The following is a 22,809-nucleotide window of genomic DNA, read 5'->3' on the forward strand; positions in this document are numbered from 1 at the left end:
CTGCGTCGCCGTGAAAATTTGCGCGGCCCGCTAATCTCCGAACCGGCGTGAGTGTGGAGAATCGCGCCCAGTGTTTCAGTTCCATTTATCTCTTCATATAAATTATTTCCTTCGCCATATCTCATTTTTTAGAGAGAGAGTGGAATTTTCTTTGTAATGGTTAAGTTCAGAAAACCAAGGGCTCCAGTAAATGAAAAAATGGTCCACTTCTTCTGGAGCATCTGTGGATCTTTGAACTAATGGTAAAGAAGTGGTGAATGAATTGGCTTGCAAAAGTAAAACATTTTGGAATAAACTATGGGTCATTCAGTCATTCTGGGCACGATTTAACAATCTTGTTGCGTCCAACATGGTGTCTGGACGAAGATGTTGAATATCGCGAGAGGCCTCTTGCCAGATTTGCAATGCTTGAAATGGTTTGCGAGATTTAACATAGTATTGCGAGACATCGCGACCTGAATCGTGCCCTCACTGGGCATTAGCCTTATTTGCAATGCATTTGGATGATTCTTCTGGTACCAGAGAACTAACGGCTTTGCCTGGGATACCTCACCAGGGCTTCGTTTAATACTGGTCCACACAAACGTGGATCAGTTGTAATGCCACCTGGTTGGGGGGGGGGGGGGGGGGGGATTCTCCCAAGCTATTGAAGACCCGCAAAAGGTCAAGGACAGGGCAGGGTGGTACTCTGGAACCCAGGTGGCATTGCCAGGTGGGCAAGGGAACTGCTCGGGGCCAGCACTGGCGGTGGACCTTATCAGGTGGATGGGGATGCGGGCATGTTCCTGGGGCCTTCCCTGAGATGGGGAAGGGAGATTGGGGGGATCAAAAAGAAGGGGGGTTGCGGCTGAAGGGTGGGTGGACATTGGGGCAGCCAGACAAAATGGTGACCCAATCTGCAAGGAGCCTTTCCTGCTGGGCTCACCAGCAGGAAATGACTCAAAGTGCAGCCTTGCTGGAGAGAAATTCCGAGGCCAAACCAATCGGTAAACTGCGGTTGAATAGCAGGCTGTTTCTCAGCACTTCCCCTCTTCCTGCCACCACTGTAATGCTCAGCCTTTCCCAGCCAGTGATTCATGCTGGCTGCCCATTAATTGGCCAATGTTACCTATAAAACAGTCATTTGGGCCAACACTTATTTATGCTTTAAGTAGAACTATTTAGCACGGGGTGTCCAACCTGTGGTCCTGGGACTTCATGCAATTGATGAGTCCTGGAAATTAGCCCTCACAGTAATTTTAGCACTTTTATCTTTTATTAATGGAGTTTTTTAATTTTAAGGGCTTGAGTATTTGAAAGAGGGCCTTTTTTCTCGCACCAAAATCTGCTGATGTTAGCACTTGTCAGAAATACAAATTGCTGGGAACATTAATTTCAACATGGTCGCAACCATAGGGATTGTGAAGATTTAGGGCACAATTTAATGGCCGCGTCACACTTGAGCAAGAGTGCGACAAGCCCGTTAAATCGCAGGAGAGGTCAAAATTGAGAATCGTGCCAGGCGCCGACCTGTTTGTGATTTAACCCCCCCACCCAAGTTGGGGAAATCAGGATCCCGCCGTAGCGTGGCGAGAAACCAATAATCACAGCTTAAGCCCAATCGCCATACAGTTAACGGGAGCGACTGCCTATCTAATGGCCTCTCGTGATCTAATGGCCTTCCCAGCAAGTGATTACTCGGGCGCCGATTAGTACCCCATGGCCTGGGCTAGGCTTGTGGGGGGAAGAGATGGGCGTCTCAGCATCCACGGCTCCACTATGCCAACCCCTGGACCATGTGGTCCCATTCCGGGGGCAACCTTAGCCCGCCTGCTCTACTGGCCACCATCATTCCCACTGACCACAGAGGCTTCTGGCTGCACAGCTGAAGGCTATTCCTAATTGGGAATTGGCAATCGGAGTTAAGTGAGCACTACACACATACTAAGTGGATCCTCATGGGTAGATGTGCCATGTAGCATGTGAGGGGTTAGCCGAGCATCCCAATCAGAGCATGTGCCTGGACACTGTGCCTGAACACTGTTTGACTGTTCCATACTTAATTTAGAAATCATCTGATGAGTCCAATTTCTTCATGGCAATTTGGATATAATCCTTGAGGTATGTTTGAGTGATTATGAAAGCAAACATTTCTGCAGGTATTAGGTTACTAACAACCTACTAAGCAAGTAATTGAACCATTGAGACCAGAAAGTTCCGAGGTTTGGTTTGTGGGCTGCACTGAATTTGCCGTCTCAGCTGGGGTGCTGCTAACAGTTGGCATCCCAATCACTATCTGTGTTCATTCATGAGGAACTGCAACTTGGGTGAGTTGCTACAAGGCATCAATGTTTGCTGAACTGTTCAGAAGAGGAGAGAAAACAATGCCAAACAAAAAATATCAACTAACCTCTGCCAGTCTGCCCTTCCAACATTATCTATATGGGCCCCATATGAAATTAACTCCGCCATGACCAACCCTTTTAACACCTCCCGGAATGTGGAGAATGAGATCTCCTAATTCTTGTTAACACCCACATAGCTTCCGATGGCCGACGCCACCTTCTTACAAAACCCCTTATCTGCGAGGAGCTTTGTGTCTGGTGCGCTAGGCTCAGCCGATCTCCAGCCACATAGCCACATCATGTGGGGCATGGTCTGATATTACAAGCACTGAGTACCCAGCCCCCACCACCCACGGCAGTAATGATTTTCCCACCACAAACAGATCTATTCATGAGTCGACCCAGTGCATGTGCAAGAGGAAAGGTGTATAAACCTCCACAGATCCACCACCCCCCATCTGCTCTGTGAACACTGCCAGCTCCTTCACTATCTCTGAAGTTCCAAAAGACTTGGGACTCGACCTATCCATCCTTGGGTCCAATACACAATTGAAATCACCCCGCATAATCAATCGGTGTGAATCTAGCTCTGGAATGGTTGTGAACACCTTCTTGATAAAGTCCGCATCGTCCAAATTCAGTGCATTTCTCTTCACTGAAACCACCAGAGTGCTCGCCATCACCCCATTCACTATCACGTATTGCCCCCCCCCACCACCGCAGGGTCCATCAAAATATTGGCTGCTGTAAGGACATCCTCTTGTTAATCAACACGGTGACCCCCCTTGACCCTTCATCGCCAGCACTTTAACCTCCTATCCTGCAACCCTACCTCCCCCCTTCAAACTTCAGCTAACCAACCCACTCACCTCCAAAAAACACCCTTCCCCCACCCCACCCCAAACAAAGAAAACCCAGCCAACCTAGGCTTGTTACCTTATGCCACAAACAAAATAGAAAACACCTCCCAGGTAACCAGCCATAGCCCTCTTCCCACTTCGCTCCCATTAACTAGCATACCTGCTAATAGGGTGACCCCCACTTGGGGGAAAAAGGACAGAACCAAACGAAAAAAAAAACACCCCCTTTTCCCAATCCCTCTTCCAAAAATTGCACATTCTGGGAAGAAAGAACCCATATTCCCCCTTTGATGAAACAAACAAGCACATACAACTATGGAAAAGAAAAAATAGAAAAAAATAATAGCAAAAAAACAGAAAGAGACAAGGATAAAATTCAAAACTTCATAACATCCAACAAATACAATCAGATCTCTCCCAGACCATTTTCCTCACAAAGACATTTGCCTCCTCCAGCATATTAAAATAATGGTCTCTGTCCTTGAGTGTGACCCACAATCGAGCCAGATTCACCACTCTGAACTGCACTTTGCTCTTGTAGAGTGCCACCTTGTCTTTGTTGTACCCACCTCATCGTTTTGCCAGTTCTGCTCCACTATCTTGATAAATTCGGATGAGAGGGCCCTCCCAACTACTCTCGCGCATGGCCTTCGCCCACTTTAAAACCCCCTGCTGGTCCAGATACCTATGGAAACGGACTATGACTGCCTGCAGTGGATCCCCGGATTTGAACTTCTGTTGCAGTGACCAATGGGCCAAGTCCACCTCGAGAGGATTAGCAAATACCCCCTCCCTCACCAACTTCTCAAACACCTTCACCACATACTCTGTGGAGTTTGCACCTTCAATGCCATCCAGTAGCTGACAATCCTCAGGTTCTGGGACCAGGACCGGTTCTCCTGGCCTTCCACCTGGGCCTTCAATACCTTTTGGGCTTCCGCCAACAATGCCATTTCTGCCTCCAAAGAGGCAATCCTCTCACTGTGGTCTGAGACCGCCTCCTCCACCTGCTGAATTGTCGTGCCCTGCGATTCCAATCGCTGCTCCATCCTTTCCAAGGTCACACGAATGGGAAACCCACGCAGACACGGAGAAGATGCGGACTCTACACAGATAGTGACACAAGTTGGGAATCGAACCCAGGTCCCTGGCGCTGTGAAGCAACAGTGCGAACCACAGTGCTGCCATGCAAGAAGCAACCTCCATGACCTGGCCAACTGAATGATTAGTAATCTCTTCATCATTGTTCATATTGTTCAAAAGTACTTGTACTCAACTGATTTTTGCTTGGTAGTAGATGTGCCTTGCTTCGCCTGCAACAGAACTAATGATTCCTAGTGAATGCACTTTTAATATGGTGAGAGAGGATCACATTTAAGACAGTGACATCAAGAATGTTCAGAATATCTGTAAGGGATGCTTCTTTTTGTTTTCCCGATTGATAATCTGGGTTTATCCATGTCTGATGGAAGAATAACGAAGGTAGCCATAGATAGCCGTTAGGCATTAAATATCCTTGAGATGCTCATTGGTTGTCATTTTAGCGATGATATGGACCATAATTCCTTCCAAATTGATCTCACTATACAATTATATTATTTCACCTTATTTCAAATAACAATCTGTACTTTTAAAGGCATGCATTTTGCTTTTTTGTATGTATGTTGTAGCTCCATCCTGATTTATTTGTGGCATGATACAAAGAAAATTGCTTCAATCTGAGCTGACCTAATTGGGAATAACATTTTGGCTATTAAAGAACTACAGATGACTCTGCCTTTCTGAATGTTTCAGCCTGATGCTGTTATTTTATGGTAAATAAAATATCTAATGGAAACCTAAATGTGGTCTTTCCTCTATTAATAGCATGTGTAATCATACTGGGTTGGAGGTCTGATCTTATTCCCTCTCTTGCCTGTGTTTTCTTCTGTGTTCATTCTTTACTAATAGCTTCCAATCTTTTTTCTGTCAAGTTCTTGCCATGCATGAAAATGTGCTTAAGTGTCCTACACCAGGCTGCACTGGGCGAGGCCATGTAAATAGCAACAGGAATTCTCATAGAAGGTAAGCAAGGATTTTACTACGCTATAGTAGCAGCTGAAAAAACCTGGGTGGGCAATATTCATACATTCAAAAATTGGTTACTTGATATTCCCTACCCCTCCCACTCTGATAATCATCAATTATCTAAATAGCAGGAACATTTTGCTGTTTAGTCTGTTCATATTAGATAATAAAGGCTTGTAGAAATCTCAGGATAATATTTTGTCAATTTAAATATTATTCAACCAAGCCAGACAATCTCTCCTTTGAAATCAGTACATAAGTCAGTCAGTGTGTAACTGGCAGTATGCTGCACAGGCATATTATTCTGGTGCTGGGAGGAGATAGGAGAGAAGCTATAATCCATTCTCAACAGAAGGTAGATTATTGCAGCACTTTCCAAAAAGCCCAGCACTTTTGATAAATGCTGCAATTACCCATCTAGACTGTTTGAAAGACATAAGAATGGAATGAGGAATAGATCAGTTACCCTTATCCAGTTCACTTGCTCTACAGATCATGCTGTTAAGGAGTCTACCCTAGCCACTTGAAGACCAGTTCTTCATGAATACTCTCCAGTTCCAGAAATAATCAAATAAAATTCCAGAAATCTGGGGCTGGATTCTCCACCCCTCCGCGCCAGATTTCTGCCTCGACATGCCGGCGGGATTCTCCGTTACGCCGGCCGGTCAATGGTGTTTTCCATTGTGGGGCAGTCCCATGCCGTCAGGAAACCCCGGGCCCCCAGCAAAACAGAGAATCCTGCCGGTGGAAACTCCCGCCCATCCTGATATTTTCTCTGATTCCAATAACTACCATACCCACATGTTCTTTCCTTTTCCTCTCTCCCATCACTCTCACCAAGGACTTGGCACTCTAAACAATACCACAAACAATGCCCAGCAACAGCATTTAATGCATGGTCATGAAATGGAAAGTTCTATTTTCCTATTTGGCATTAACATATTGAGAACTAATTTTCTGATTAGAATCTTCTTCTTTATGGCTGACAACTATTCATTCTGCAAAACAATAACTAAAACCACTAGCTATGGACTTATTTTGTCAAATCTTATCATTTCCTTTTCACTTCTCTTGTCTGGATCGATGGCCAGTGGTCTTAGCAAACATTTTTTTACAATTTATGAATGATAAATGTTTACAAATATTTACATTTGAAATAATGCTATCAGGCTGATTTTTCAATACAAAACTGAAACTTTACCAAAGATTATGAGAAAATTTAAAGGTGCACTGGGAAAAACTGTTATATTTCAAAATAAAGCATTTGGCAACAAAAAAAACTGAAGTAGGAAATAAGGGTTAGATGCAAAGCTTCATGGTTGCTTTCACCTACAAAGGTTCTATTTATAAGCACTTAAGTGTAAAAGTTGCAAAGTTGCTATTGTGCTGTTTATTTTATTTTCTTGTGTTTTTCCTGATATTTGTCGCAGTTCAGAAGCAGTCAGCCATTTGTTCCCAATTTCCTCATGCTTAATCTTGTGCTACCATTCCTACCGCTGCTGGGTCTTTAATTCTTTCCCTATTCTCACAGCCTCTCTGGATGTCCTATTGCTGCTGCAGAGAAGCTGGCGAAAGCTCAAGAAAAACATCACAACAACGACGCAACAAAATCTAACCAGGGTTCAGATCGTGTATTAAGGTAAGAGATATGTGTGCTAAATTCTGACAGTTGTTTTTCAGCTGAACGATGTTTTTTTTTCAAATAATATGGTGCTGTATTAACAGAACAGAGTTGAGCACTGACCCAAAGTAAATTTATATTAATTCTTCACTCTTGGGACTTTCCCAAGCTTTTGCAGAAAGTCAACTTGATATTGGTATGCAGTAGCTTTATTTACTTTATTAACCAGTTAGTTCACTTCAAATGTTTTGTGCTGGGCTGATTCATAATGAAGTTCTGTAATATCTGCATTTAGAGAGGGATTGTTCTGGTCACTATGAGTCATAGCATTGTTGACCTCGACTTGAAGATTTGCCTGATCATTGTTTCCAGAGGAATCAGGACCAGATTGGTGAAGGGTTTTCTGATTTCTCCACATTCCTTGTGTTGGTACACTTAGCCGCTATAGCAATTCTTCCTGCCCCCCCCCCCCCCCCCATCCTCACCCATCCCCCCCCCCCCGTTTTAGTCACATTGGAAAATTGTCAGTTATTTAAATCATTGAACTGGAGACTTGCATTTCTAACATTGCATGCCTCGACCTTTCCTATTTTAAATTTTGTAATGACATTGATGAATGCTTTTCTTTAAACCAAAAATCATTAATGAGGATTGGATGGTATCAGACCTGATGGTATTGCTGAAGTATGTAGGGGTAACCTGTCAGGAGAAATAGGGCTGATAAAGCACTATTTTGATTGTTTAAACTCATGAACATGGAGTGGTGATAGCCAGCTATCTTGGTGAACTTTCCACAAATTAATGACTCAGCTTGTAAGTTTGAGAGTCTGTGGTTACCTCACACTACTGATTATAGATCATGTCATAGAATTTAAGAACACACAGTGAAGTTCTTTGGCATGCGGTTGTGTGTTTGATATTGCAATCAGTAAGGAAAAAGTGGTTAGAACTGCTGTTGTCCATTGGATCCGCATGATATCAAAAGAAGATCAGAGACGCAAAGATATATCTGTAGGCAGTATTGGCCCTTGCATCCAGGTCACTCTTAAAGCAATTTTACTTTGATCCACATATTTCAAAATCTGAATGCAAGTTAGGTCACTCAACCTGTGAAGAGCAACATTAATTCAATACATTGGGAGGGAGGTGGTGGAATTCTCCATCTGCTTCAGAAAACAAATGAGATAATATTTTTTTATTAAGACTCAACTAACTAAATGGTTCACGTAAGCAGACTGCATAAGCAATGAAAAGTCATTACATTCTGTGGAGTATTTGACCTTTCAATCGATGTCTATCCCATTCCCAACTAGATATTTATCTTGGTACTTTTTAAAATAACGAATCAATACCGCAGCGACTGTTTTTCATTGTCACCTCCCCACAGTTATGCAGCTTAAACTAAGACCTCACTAGTGAATGTTTTCCATTTTTAATGCTGTTATATTTACCATACTTTATTTATTTTAGTCAACAACGTGTGGTTATATAATTATTCATTTGTCTGTTTATTCATTCTTTCGGATTTTATTTACTTTTCTGACAGAAAGTTGGCTAGTCAGTACTCACCCGCAATAGCGCCTGTTTCATGCCTTTTAAGCCACTCAATTAGTCAAATACTACCCAAGTGCACTGATCCACTCTGGAGAGTGAAGAACAGAAGGAATTCAGCAAAGCAATGATTTTGTGCAGCCTGATTCACAAATATAGCCAATACCAGGGTTTGGAGGTATTTGCTCCTTAGATCTGCAATCAAATTCTCTGGGTTGAAATTACCAACCAAGAATAAATTACAATTCAAGCTTTTAAAATCAAATGCATTGTCTAATTGTGCACTTTCTGTTGAAAATTATGGTGAAATGAATTTCTTGTTTGGTTCCAGCCTTCTTTGTACCTGTAATGATTTATTTAAATGTCCAAATTTTGAGATTGTGAAGGAATGAAAAATACAGCTGAGCACACATCTGAGCTCTTCAACAATTTACCGCTCAACTGTTTGAAATACTTTTGAGATGGATGCCGTGTAGCTGCATAAACTGATGGTATACAGAACACAGTAAGCTGTGCAAACCTTGATGATAGGTGGTAAAGTGGGTGTCTAATCTCCAGTGGGACCTGCGCTCCCTATTAGTTACTGTAATAATTACACTAACCACATTGTTGAACATAAACACTGCCATGTATTTTGCTGCTGCATTGTTCAAACGACTCTAGTTCAATGGTTGAGTTAACTCCTGCCTACTCTTTTCAACACCCACCCCCATTAAAATTACTATATTTTTCTCTGAAATGACCTAAGGAAAACAACAAAAGATTTTTCAAAACTTGTTCCTATTTCATTCTCCAAGGATAAATGTTAACTTTTGATGATGATGTGGGGCACATGGTGTTGGATTAGCTGTTTTACTTGTTCTGTAACACATGGGGAGAGCTCTTCCTGCACATGTGCAGATGCAGTGTCAGTGCCTGCGATGTCATCGACAGCAAAGTCTCAGGTTGCTGCCTGCATTAAATGCAGTAACTCCAAGTTAACTTAGATAGCCCAAGGGAAATTCCCAGTGCCGGCACTGTGCTGCCTCAAGAACTGCTAACTGGAACAGACATTTCCAGGAATAATTTTACCAGTGTTATGATCTGGCAGGTGATAATTGCCATACAAACCAAATTCCAAAGAGCAACTTTGCCTTTTGTATTTTGACCACGAGAAGATATGTGTACTGAAGTCAGAAACCACAATTCCAGTTACACTTTTGGGAATTTTAAATATTAAATTAAAAGATTTATTAACTAAAGAAAATATAACTTAAACACACAAGATTTTATTTTCACAGTTAAAATTAGACATGCAGAACATTCCCCCCAAAAGATTCCTACTTGGTTAGATTTACAAATAAACACCACTTTAAGCAATATCCCTTATTGATATTTAATATATCAAATCCAGTAATATTATCACAAGGCAAACCCACTGTTGCAGTATGGAGGTTATGTCACATGGTTTCTCACTCACTCCCACTCTGCTGTGGAAAGTCAAGAAACTTTAAACATAATCCTGCTTTCAGAAAAAGGGACATTTCTGGGTTTGTGGAAAGCTCACTTTGCTTCTCCACAGTTCTGTTCAAGCACAGAGGACATGCCAGGAGGTTTTTCATGGCCACCCCAACACAGCTCTCCATAAGTAGCATTTTTCTGTTTCATCTCGAGTCTATTGTCCTTATTCTTCTTTGACATTTTCACAAAATACTTTTAAAAAATCATGGGCGGGATTCTCTCAGCCCACGCCGAGTCGGAGAATCGCGCGATGCCGTCCCGACGCCGGTTCGCCGATTCTTTGGTGAGCAGAGAAACAGCGCTATTGGCACCGGAGAAGCGCCGGTCGGGGGCCGCTCTATGCGGCCTCCCTCCCCGGCGATTCTTTGCCCGGGATGGGCCGAGTGGCTGTCCATAAAAGCCTGAGTCCCGCCGGCGCCATTCACATCTGGTCTTACCCAGCGGGACCTCAGCATCCATCCTGTCGGGGGTGGCCTGGTGGGAGGGGGGCGGGGGGTTCTGTGAGGCCTCCACTGTGGCCTGGCCCGCAGTGCGCATGCGCAGACCCGCGGCGCCCATTTGACGCCGGTATTAGAAGCTGGAGCGCTCCAGTGGCCTCTGTAGGGCAGAGGATCTCTACACATAGCAGTCCAATGGCGCCGTCGTTATACTCTCCAGTTTTTACGACGGCGTCAAAACTCTTCCTTCAGATGGGAGAATTCCGCCCCATGTTCTTTTTATTGCCCCCACTTTCAGGTGAAATAAAATTGAATAACCTTGCTAATTTATTTCTGGCATTTTTCCAAGTTGTAAACATTTTTTACTCCCTTTTTAAATGTAACAGCTAAAAAATCCAAATCTTCCATTATCTCCTCATTCCAATTTCTAGCCATGGTTTATTTACTTCAAGAAAATTCAACTTTATTGTATTTAATCAAAGTGCATGTCTTCCATACGCTCACCCCTTTGATGTCCTAAATTTTGCAGCCCAACTGTCTTCAGTTGAACTATATCAGCCACACACGCAGACATACACACATGCCTGCTTCACAGAATAACACAATAAACAACAAAAGTATTTAAAATAATATCACATTTCTTCGCATCAGTTACCTTTTTTCACTCAGTGTTCCTGCTGGATATGTTTGTTCACTTGATTAGTGTTACAATGGTTGTAGCTTTAAATCTGGCAGGAGTTATGTGGTCAACATCACTGATCAATCAGTCAGGTGTTTGGTACACCACTCCGTTATTTGGAGATAAATGACAAAATGCCGGTCTCTACTGAGGAACCAGGCTCATCTGATTTTCCAACAGTATCACATCGTTCTTGACTTTGATAATGCATTTACTTGGTGCGTGATTTACTGGTGCAACTATGCAGTGTGATGCAGGTCTTGAAGGAATGTCTGTTCTTTTGGAAATATAAGAGTTTCATTACCTTTTAAAAGTGGTTATAAGTTCACTTGCCACCCCCTCCGGCTTTCTCCAAGGCTCCTTGCCAGTTCCTTTTTTTTCAGTCATACTCACCCATCCCTCAAGGTGGGGTGTCACAGGGTGAGAGGGCAGGAGATTGAAAGCAAAGGCAGAGCAGGACTCCCTCCCTTCCCAATGACCAGTCCTCAATCAGGCACTGACAGATTCACTTGTCGTGCATGCCACATGGTGAATGGCTCACTTGCAACTGGGCTAATACCAGTGGCAGAGGGTTGAGATCGTTAACTGATCATTAATTAGCCAGTTGGCCTCAACTGGCGATGGAATGAGAAGCTTGACCATGGGCAATCCCTCCCAGAACATAGTTCTGGTGGAGGTGGCCAGGCAATGGGATTCAGGTGTGCCATCACCCCACCTACGTAAATGCCCTTCTCGCTTCCAAGCCAGTGAGAGCAGAATGTCCTGCCCACTATGAACTAAACACTATTTTCGTAGCCCACTTAGAACTTTAAACTACTGAATGGAATGTTCCTCTTTCATACTCATCACACGTTGTACTCCATGTAATATACATTCCTGATAAAACAGCCCACAGTTGCTCCCAGCTTCCAGTGGGCTTATATTTCTATTTTGCTGAGTAGCAACTTCATTTTTGGAGTTTCCTAAATTCACTACCAGCAGTAAAGCCAATCCTGATGACTCTTCCCCTTTAGTCATGCCAGAACCTATTTCCTAGAAGCCATAGATGATTGTTGGATGTTTGATTAGAGACCATCTCCCTCCTGCATCTGTTGCAATAGCACAGAAGCAACGTCTTCTTTTTGCTGACTAGTCAGAAGTGCAGTCCATCAGTGATATTAGTTGACTTGCAAGGATGTTTGTAACCTTGGGCGGGATTCTCCGACCCCACACCGGGTCGGAGAATCGCCCGGGGCTGGCATCAATCCCGACCCAACCGTGTCCCGAATTCTCCGCCCCCCGAGATTCGGCGGGGGCGGGAATCGCGCCGCACCGGTTGGCGGGTCCCCCGCGGCGATTCTCTGGCCCGCGATGGGCCGAAGTCTCGCCGCTGACAGGCCTCACCCGCCGGCGTGGATTAAACCACCTACCTGACCGGCAGGATTGGCGGTGCAGGCGGGCGCCGGGGTCCTGGGGGGGCGCGGGGCGACCTTACCCCAGGGGGTGCCCCCACAGTGGCCTGGCCCGCAATCGGGGCCCACCGATCGGCGGGCGAGCCTGTGCCGTGGGGGCACTCTTTTTCTTCCGCCTTCGCCATGGTCTTCACCATGGCGGAGACGGAAGAGACCCCTTCCCCCGCGCATGCGCCAGTATGACATCAACAACCACTGACGCTCCGGCGCATGCGCAGACTTAAGCCGGCCGGCAAAGTCCTTTCGCCCCAGGCTGGCAAGGCGCCAAAGGCCATTCACGCCAGCCGGCGGAGTGGGAACCACTCAGGCGCGGGCCTAGCCCCTCAATGTGAGGGCTTGGCCCCTCTCCGCACCTTTGGGGCGGCCCGACGCCGGAGTGGTTCACGGCACTCCAATATGCCGGGACCCCCCGCCCTGCCGGGTAGGGAAGAATCCCGGCCATTAACTTTGCAACCGGGTAGCATTGCAGGTTAGTTTTTCTTGGCCCCAGCTCTCTTTCACCTTAGCAGTAAATGGCCAGTTTAAAACATAACTGTTTATAACCCTTTCTGGGACTTTGGCAGATTTAGAGTCTTCAGTGTTAACACAGAGGCTGCTGTCGTTGTCTCCAAGTATAAATACCTTGCATGTTCTTGCTAGTGAAACAATATAAACCCTACTTTGATCACTACCAATCAAATCACCCAAGCTTACTGTTGGACAGAATTTAGAACAGATCACATAACCCCATTAATTTTACCACAAATTTAAAAATACTGCTCTCAAACAATTTTACAAACATCATTATAATTATAAAATATATAAAGTTACATATACAAATACAAATCCACGACTCTGTAACTCTACACTTCGTGTCATAACTCAAAACACTAGTTAAAGTCTTCTGTGCAACTAAGTAGCATGCTGAACATTTACAGTCATGTCTGAATCTCAAAGTCTTGTCACAGGAACTTTCTCAATCTCTTGCATCAAATAAAATAAACACAGCAGCTCCTTATTGCAGAGATGTAGGGCTGGATTCTTTACCTTGTGACGGCAGGAAGATAAATTGCGATTTGGCGGAGAAGCAGATGTTATTCGAAAATCGAGGTTGGCGGCCGGCGCCGATTCCAGCGCCATGCGGCAAACATTGTCTGATTTGCTGGGGCAGTGGCAACCTGGGTCAGTAGGAGTAGTGGGGAATGACTTGGTGACAGGTCCATGGACTTGGGGTGTACCCCTCGGGATGGGGTCTACCCCTCAGGTTCTGGCCTGGCTGAGACCACCATTCCGACAGTCTGTGTTTTAAACGCCTTTGGTGCAAGGTCCAGGCCGCTGGCTATTCACTCTGCTGACTGCTCACTTTGTCGTATAAATGTTTAGAGATTCTCTGGTCACTTGAGAGCCCACCTAGGCCATCCCCCTGGAAACCGTCATATCCCAGCGCGGCTAACTCAAATCAATCCCACACCAGGTGCTGACACTCCTCAGTTCACTCACCAGATGTGCAGTCCCAATGCAGGGTAAGCAGGAGAATAGCAGAGCTCACCCCAAACAAAGGACACATGCATCCTGGCCTTTGGCACCCGCCCTCCACACTGGTATTCACCCACACTTATCATTTTTGGGGGCCTTTGGGGAGTTTCTCCCCAGTCTAGCCCACACTTAGAAATTCTTTCAGCAGCGGGTAGCTGAACTCACTGGTGAGAGCTCCTCAGAGATTGTGCTGCCATTTTGAAAGGGGGTCCTGATCTCCAAGTTAATTTGAGGGTCCCCCACACCCCTCTTCCCACAGGCCATGTAACCCCCCCCCCCCCACGCACACATGGGCATTACCCCACACCCCCCCAAGTGAGGAGGAAACCCTGCTATTGGGTATCCCCTTTCGCTCCCCCCCCCCCCATTTTATAACACCCCTTCACCCCCCCAACCTTTAGGACATCCATTCGTACCCGCCTTCAACTCCCAACCTTAATACTCCCCTCATCCCCACTTTCATGGACATGCCTTGACCCTTGGCTGTACCACCTGGGCACCCAGGCACTGCCACCCCAGTGGGCACCTTGGCAATGCCTGGGTCGCAGTGCAAAGGTGCCGGTTGGCAGAGTGAGAACCAAGGTGCTACCATGTCCTGTACCCAACACCAGGCGGTCTCCAGTGGTCTGGGAGACCCTCCCAGATGCCATTACGCCTGGTCCATGCTTGTGTGGACCAGTGCTACCCAGCGCCCATGTGATCTCTCGCTGGGGAGTCAGTTAGTTCCCGAGGCCATTAGATTAGATTTACATTTTGCTAATGAGATGGAAATTGATCTCAACTGGTGCCAGTTGGTGCCTCGTCATGTTTGGTTGGAATCCGGAACCCGCCATTGGGAGCGGGCCAGATAGAGCATGAACTGATTTGCGCCCAGCGTGGATCCTCTTTTTTGGCCAACCCCACTATTTAACAGGGGCGCCTGGATCCGCACCGGGCGCATCACAGCTGTTCAGACATGCCCTTAGTCTCCCATCAGGAAATCCTGTTCATAATATATGTGTGTGCGCATGCACTCTGATTGGGGGATGGGGTTGGAAACTGGAGGTAGATAGACCAAATACATAAATCTGGCTGTGATGGACTCAACACTGAAATATTTTGCCCATGGTTATCATTAACATGTATACTGCACCGGGTCAACGCGTTGAAGCAAATAACAAGATACATGGGTTAAATTTTCACTTTGAGCTTCATTATTTGATTGGTAATCTGATGGAAAGATCATTAACCCATGATTGAATCCATCCAATTTTAATCCCACTTAAATTAACAGGAACAAACGCAGTAAGGTTCTACAATATGCAAGTGATGCAGACTACAGATAACCATATCCCCGGACCCACCCCTCCAGGTGTGAAGATACACTTTCTTCCCTACACAAGACTACATTGTCCTCCTATGAATGAAATACATCAGAGACCAGCAGTGTTCTAAACTGTTGCTATCTCAAAGCTATTATGCTATTTAGACCTTTGGGAACTGACTTTTAAATGCTGAATGCTCAGACTATTTTAGCAACTCGAGAACAAAGTTTCTGAGAGATATATGTACACAGGGACAATTCTGGAGCCCCAAGTGGATTTCTAGTGCACGTTTTGAAACATTTTATCTCAGTTATCTCAAATATTGCTGGAAATGCATTGCCATGTTAGAGGATGGAATCTGTCATGTTCAACCAGTGTTTCAAGAAGTTACACTGGGAAAAAGACCATAATGGCATAAATAGAATATTGGCAAACTGACAGGAAACAGACAGTAGACTCAAATGAGTCACTTTCTGGTTGGCAGGATGTGACAAAATGGAGCCTCAAACTTTTTACAAATTAAATAAATGACTTGGATAAAACGACCAAAGATATGGTTGCTCAATTTACTGATGACATGAAGATCGGTTAGAATAGTAAATGTGAAGAGGACACAAAGAGGCTACAAGGGTATATAGGTAGGTTAAATGAGTGGGCTAAGATCTGGCAAATGGAGTATAATGTGGGAAGTGGGAAATTATCCAATTTGGCAGAAGTTTAAAAAAATATATACTTTCTAAACCGTGAGCGATTGCAAAGTTCTGAGATGTAGCGGGATCTAGGTTTCCTACCGCATGAATTGCAAAAGGTTACTATGCAGGTGCAGCAATTAATTAGGAAAGCTAATAAGATGTTATCATGTATTGTGAGGGGTTTTGATTATAAAGATAGAAAGGTTGTGCTTCAGTTATACAGAGCATTGGTGGGACCACATCTGGTGTTTTGTGTACAGTATTGGTCTCCTTATTTAAGGAAGATGTAAATGTGATGGAAACAGTTCAGGCCAATACCTGGATTAGGCAAGTCATCTTATGACAAAAGATCGGACAAGCTCGGCTTGTATCCATTGCGTAAGAGATGACTTGATTAAAACACATAGGATTCTGAGGAGTCTTGAGGGGATTGATGTGAAGAGGATGTCTCCTCTTGTGGAAGAATCAAGTACAAGGGCCACTGTTTAAAAATAAGGGGTTGTGTATTTAGGACAGAGATGAGGAAAAAGGGGTTGTGAATTTTTGAATATTTTAAGATAGAGTTAGATAGTCTTTTACCCCCTTCATTATTGAATAATGTATCAATAATCAGTGGCGAACTGAGCGCCACTGGTCGTATGGGTGCCTCCCCAGGCCACCCCACTAGACACCCTCAGCCGACCCATAAATGGGGAGCACGCCAGTGCCATCTTCTTGGCTGAGGTGTGCATGTGTGGGGAATGGAGTGTGTATATGCAGCTCCTGCCTCTCCACTCTTGAGTACCAATTCCAACCATGGCAACTCACACGCCAGAGATCTTTGGAATTGTACTTGTTCCATGTGGCACCAGTGCTAGCCCATTAGGATGCCCTGAATTGCTCCAGGATTCCATGATCACCAAACTAAAAGGCTATGAGAGTGTCCCCAGACTTGTGCCCATGCAGACCCTGGCCGTTAGCCGATGTTCTTCCTTCTCCCCCGCGGGTTACCCCTCGTCGCCATGCTCAACAGTGACTCATCAATGAAGTGTCAAGAAGCTGATTAGGCAACTGGCTCCCCCTTGTGGTAGGCGAGCCACACCTGCTGCATGTGAAGACTGCAATTTGTATGTCAACTTCATCCTTAGAGGGCACCTCATCCCCCCAGCTCTCATTTGCTGTGGATAAAACAAGGCTCTTCAGGCTTAATGAGGCTTGAAACCTCTCTGTGTCAGAATCCCCCACTCTGCCCTTGCAGCCTGGCATCTCATTGAACCTGTGGATTCACCTGCTCCCACCCACTTTACATCTGCCACAATGGAAGGGCAATCCCTCAGCTGTGATATCGACACAAGCCAAGCAAGGAGGACACTGGAAGCACTGCCTGTGCTCCAGTCGACAGACCCCTTTAACCCTCAAGGCTCACAGACATGAAAGGCTGCTAAGGCCCGTAAGTGACCCTACCTGCCAAGATTTTAAGACTGAACCCTTTCTCCCCGGCCCTGAGTTGCACTTACCTGGGTCCCTCGCCTCCTCGCCAGTGCCCACTCTCCATTTTACACCTGGAGAGTGATAGCGACCTGGGCATTCACCCCCATCGGAGGTGAGGTCGCCAGGCTGTAAACCGTGCCGGCGTGACACCACGTCAGCAGCCGATGAATATTCAGTGAGTGGAGGAAGTGCCGATGGGAGGGCTCGGTAATAAGGTGCCAAAATATTTAAATGAAGTTCACAACTTTCAGTGGCGGGATTCTCGTTTTCTCCTGGACAAACGGAAAACACAATCATAGATTATCATAGAATTTACAGTGCAGGAGGAGGCCATTCAGCCCATCTAGTCTGCACCAGCTCTTGGAAAGAGCACCCTACCCAAGGTCAACACCTCCACCCTATCCCCATAACCCAGTAACCCCACCTAACACTAAGGGCAATTTTGGACACTAAGGGCAATTTATCATGGCCAATCCACCTAACCTGCACATCTTTGGACTGTGTGAGGAAACCGGAGTACCCGGAGGAACCCACACACACATGGGGAGAATGTGCAGACTCCGCACAGTGACCCAAGCCGGGAATCGAACCTGGGACCCTGGAGCTGTGAAGCAATTGTGCTGCCCTATTATGTATTTTCTTTTATTCCCTTTTCTTTCCATGTACTTAATGATCTGTTGAGCTGCTCGCAGAAAAATACTTTTCACTGTACCTTGGTACACGTGACAATAAACAATTTCAATCCAATCCAATGGTGACTTTAACCTGATGTGCTTCTGATAAAGGTTTTGTTTTTAAGTCGTATGGATGTTAAAAAGGAAAGCTTAAAGGTTTCCTTAGTGTTGTAGTCTTTGGGGGTTGTATTTGAATTAATGGTTGCTAAGATGTTCACTGTAAGTTTTAAAAAGGTTAACTTGAGTTCATAGAATAAACATTGTTTTGCTTTTAAAAATATTTTTCCATTTCTGCTATACCACACCTGTAGAGTGGGCCGTGTGCTCCCCATACCACAATCTATTAAAGGTTGTGGGTCAGGTGAACTCCATGATACACTTTCGGGTTCTCTAAACCCTGGCCCCTAACAATATTACTTCTCGGGTAAGATTTAACTAAATGGGAAAAAAGTCCCATAGCGAGAGCATTTAGCCACGTGTTTCACGCCACTCGCAGCGGGCTAGATGGGGGGCCTCAGTGGGTAACGTGCGGCTAAGGCTGCACATAACTCTGCTTTTTACAATGAGGAGCTGCACTCACCGGATTTCCTCAGTGTTGTGAGAGCTCTGGAGCCCCAGAAGGGACCCCCGACCCCCCTCATGCCCCAATGCACTACGAGATGGTCCCCGGGTCCCCTCACATCCCCAACATCTGCGCAGGCGACCCCTGGCCCAATCACCACTGTGCATAAAATGTCAGCCTGACACCTTGGCAGAGCCAACCTGGTACCCTGGCAGTGCCTCTGACAGCTGGCAGTACCACCTGGACACCTTGACAGTGCCAGACCGACACCCAGTTGCCACTGCCAGGCTGACAATTCCAGGGTGCCTGGGCAGTATCAGCAGTGCCAGCGTACCAACCTGCTCAAAGGGCATGCATCTGGGGGCCTCTGATCTTCTGTCTGGCCCCCGTTGTGGAGACCCGTACTGAAAGGCGCTCGCCCAAAGTCTCTGAGGCAAAGGGGATAGATTCCAATGCCTCGGGTGCCCCGGGAAACAGCGTTTCACAGTGAGGCTAGCTGTCTCACTCTAATATGCAGATTTGCCGAAAAGTGATCCCGCCCACAATGGGCAGGATTTACATCGCAACATCTTGCGAGGTGCTGTGAGCCAGGTACATCCTCGGGGTGGGATCTCATGGCTTCTATTGGCTTTTCGGGCGCAATGTGGCCGTTTGCTCATGCCCCTCATCTCTGGAAATATGTGAAATGTCCGACTCTGAGTGACAAATCCATATATACTTGCAATAATACTGCTGTGCTCAGTGACCAGACCTTTAACCAGAGAAAATTAGCCTACAGTCGGCCAATTCAACTTTGAGCATAAAACCTATGGGCTACAAAGAAGAATGCAGCAGGTGAAAATCAGAATCAGCAAAGAACCAACTGCAAGTGATAATAGATAGTGGGAGGATATGGAGCAGTTCACTATGTGGTGCACAATGCAAAGGTGGAAATTCATCAATCTGGATCTCCATGAGTATCATGTACTTAGTAAGGCTGGAGAAATATCAACAAGAATGCCTCTGCCTTGAGGAAAAACCATGGCTTATCATACACAATGCCATTTTCTACGAATCAAATGAAGTTTCAAGAGTAGTATGTAGTACCTTAGTAATCTAATAACCTGTTATAATTTCAACAGAAAGGTTAAAAAAACAGTTAAAATTATGGATGAAAAGGATTGAAGGCAAGCTATTGAGCGAGATCCTCTGGCTGTTCATGGTGGTGGCACCTTCTGGCGCGACCCTGCCCACGGGTCTCTCAGCGGTGTGGGTTGGATTCAATGGGAAATCCCATTGACAGCAGAGGGACCAGAAGACCCCACCGCTGGCCAACAATAAGCTGCCTCCCGCTGCTGAGAAATCCGCCGCGGGAAGCCCAGAGAATCTCGCCCACCATAGTTCACATACAACCTATAAATAGAACAAATTCAGTCAGCTCAAACATTCTGTAGACAATTTAGAGATTTTATAATTAGGTAAACTGTGCGATACCACAAAAACTATGTTGCAATGTTGTAGAATAAAATAGTTAATACAAAATTTCTGCCCATTGAATGCATTTTTCCTTCTTACAGAAAATGGCAGCATACAACAGAAGACACTGAGCACAGGTAGGCAGTGGGTTTCAGCAGGTCAAACTCTTCATCTGAATAACAGAGTTAATAAACTGAAAGGCAGTATATAGTCAGTTTAGCTGTAGTGTCAGCTGATCTCCCTGGCATCTGTTTGATCCTGTCTTAAAGCATGAAAACCTGTGCCAAGGGAGCTTTAAAAGCAAACCTCAAATTAAAAGAAATTTTTAAAAAAACAGCCTGGAGACTACCTTTAAAGAGTTTTGCTGTTCAAAAATAATAATGCTGCCGATCTTTAGTGACTACTTTCAATGGGTGGATGTAGAGAAGGTACAACTCAGAAAATGCTGCAATTATGTCACGAGTGGTATCGCAGAGAGATTGGTGAGTCCCATTTTTCAATCTTTGCTTACCCATTTAGCACCAGATCATTTCAAACTATGCAACAATGCATTTCCAAGTAGACTAACCTGTCCCATGGTTTCAGTCTTATTAATTATTAATTGGCAAATCATACCCTGGGCGAAGCTCGTGCTGTGGAATCTCCTGTGCAGTCGCAGCTCAAAAAACCCATTCAACTGCTACTTAACCTAGTATTTTTGTTGAGCAAGCAGTAAATTGGAAGGACAGAGACTTTGCCGTATTGGGGAATGACAATGCTGAGCACTTCCATTCACAAATGAAGCACTGAAGGGGACCCGATAGTCGATGCTGGTGCAGCCAGTGACACCCACAACCCGTAAATGATTTTTTGAAAATGGAAGAAAGGATGGTTTTCCTTTCTGAAGCTGAAGAGATGAGTCATCTACACAGCACAAAAAGGGTCTCCGATGCACATTCCAACTCTTGGGAAGAATACAAACTGCTGAGGGACATATTTGGTAGCCCTAGAAAAATATGCCACAGAAAGGCTACCCATCATTAGAATGCTGTCTCCAAAAATAATCTACAGGGCGATATCCTGAACTAATAACAACCAGGGGTGGGTTTATCACAGTTGGCTAAAACAGCTGGTTATCATGAAGAATAAAGCCGGCAGCACGGGTTCAATTCCCATAACGGCCTCCCCGAACAGGCGCGGGAATGTGGCGACTAGGGGCTTTTCACAGTAACTTAATTGAAGCCTACTTGTGACAATAAGCGATTATTATTATAGCTTGGGAAATTACTTTTAGTGAAGGTAGTTAAAAACCGTCCAGCTTTGACCCTTTTCACTGAAGTGCTGTGCTCCACGAGCAGAAAGGTGAGATTTTACTCATATTATTCTGTGCATATGATAATGAAGGTCAAAAGAGACAATGCTGGAAAATCTCAGCAGGTCTGGCAGCATCTGTAGGGAGAGAAAAGAGCTAACATTGTGAGTCCAGATGACCCTTTGTCAAAGCTCATTATATGATAATAAAGGTCAAAAGCTTTGGTGTAGAGATCCAGCTGGCTTTTTGAGCATTGTCAATAATACCCTATGCTTTGAGAATGAGAATTTCAAAAAAAGTGGACTGACCTCTCATGTTGATGGTGACATACCATGAGAAAAAAACTATATACATGACCAACATGCCATTGGTGCACTGTTGATTGACTGACCTGTCGTATATCCTCAGATATATTGCTCAGAGGGCTATGGGCATCTTTACATCGGCAGGCAGAATCATCCCTTTCAGGCATGTAATGTTCTGATGTGAGGATACAGCATAACTTCATCACTTTTTCCCAATTAACGTGCAGTCAACGAAAGCGGATCTGCTTGCATGGTTACCTGCAGCTATCTGTACTTGGACCTCAGACCTGGCTATCTGTGAAAAAGTGGGTATGGCCCATCCAAATCTAATGTCAACAGACCCGCCTGTCGTCCTGCTTCACATATTCCTCTTTCTCCTTCAAAACAATCAAAGAGGGAGAAACACCCAGAGGAATTCCCAATTGCCAAATTTTGGTTGCAGCAACTGAAAGTTCACTTCTCAGACGTCCGGAAAGAAAAAAAAACCCAGAATCTTTTTAAGATCTCAACCTATGGAGGACCTAATTGTGCTTTCCCGGCATTATCCATTTTACATTGGCAAGATCAAATTTCCGACTTCTAATCAATCTCTTGCAGATTTCAGTTAAGAGTACACATCTGTGTATTTTTCCAAACTCAGTGGAAGCGACATCTCTATATCGGGCAGGAAAAGTGCAAAAGGGATTTCTGTCTTATTCCCCGGCCTTTTGTCACACGTCATGTGACAGTAAAACATAATCCTTCAATCACATCATGGCCTGAGAATAACATCTTGAAAAATGGACCACATTTTGGAGGCTGTCTTTATTGTATTTTTATAGAAAGCTTTTAGGCATAAGATCAAACTTGACTGAAGATTTTCAACGCTGAGCTATTTCTATAGTAGAGTCTCAAGTGGCTCTCAGCATTTCCCTGAACTGAAGGAGAGATCCTTCAAGTGATCAGATATTTCCTGCTCTAGGTTTTTATTCTTAGAGGAGTAAAGCTTGTGAAAAAAATTCTGATGAATGATGGCAGACAAAGGAGACCAAGGGCTCAGTGGACTAATTTT

At 44.9% G+C, this 22,809-nt stretch overlaps 1 protein-coding gene across 15 annotated transcripts in view; it reads left to right on the forward strand.

Annotated features, from left to right (window-relative positions):
* Positions 1-22,809, forward strand: part of LOC119967604 (myelin transcription factor 1-like protein) — a 569,116-nt gene that overhangs the window by 335,898 nt on the left and 210,409 nt on the right. For 11 of the 15 annotated variants that reach the window (XM_038800349.1, XM_038800344.1, XM_038800345.1 and 8 more), the window contains 3 exons: positions 5,158-5,248; positions 6,783-6,890; positions 20,264-20,299. In XM_038800349.1, coding sequence (XP_038656277.1) covers positions 5,158-5,248; positions 6,783-6,890; positions 20,264-20,299 — 235 coding nt within the window. The remainder of the gene's footprint in view (positions 1-5,157; positions 5,249-6,782; positions 6,891-20,263; positions 20,300-22,809) is intronic. The other 4 variants (XM_038800351.1, XM_038800354.1, XM_038800358.1 and 1 more) reach the window with 1 other exon arrangement.

This window comes from Scyliorhinus canicula, chromosome 6 (assembly GCF_902713615.1).
Source record: "Scyliorhinus canicula chromosome 6, sScyCan1.1, whole genome shotgun sequence".
Taxonomy (NCBI): Eukaryota; Metazoa; Chordata; class Chondrichthyes; order Carcharhiniformes; family Scyliorhinidae; genus Scyliorhinus; species Scyliorhinus canicula.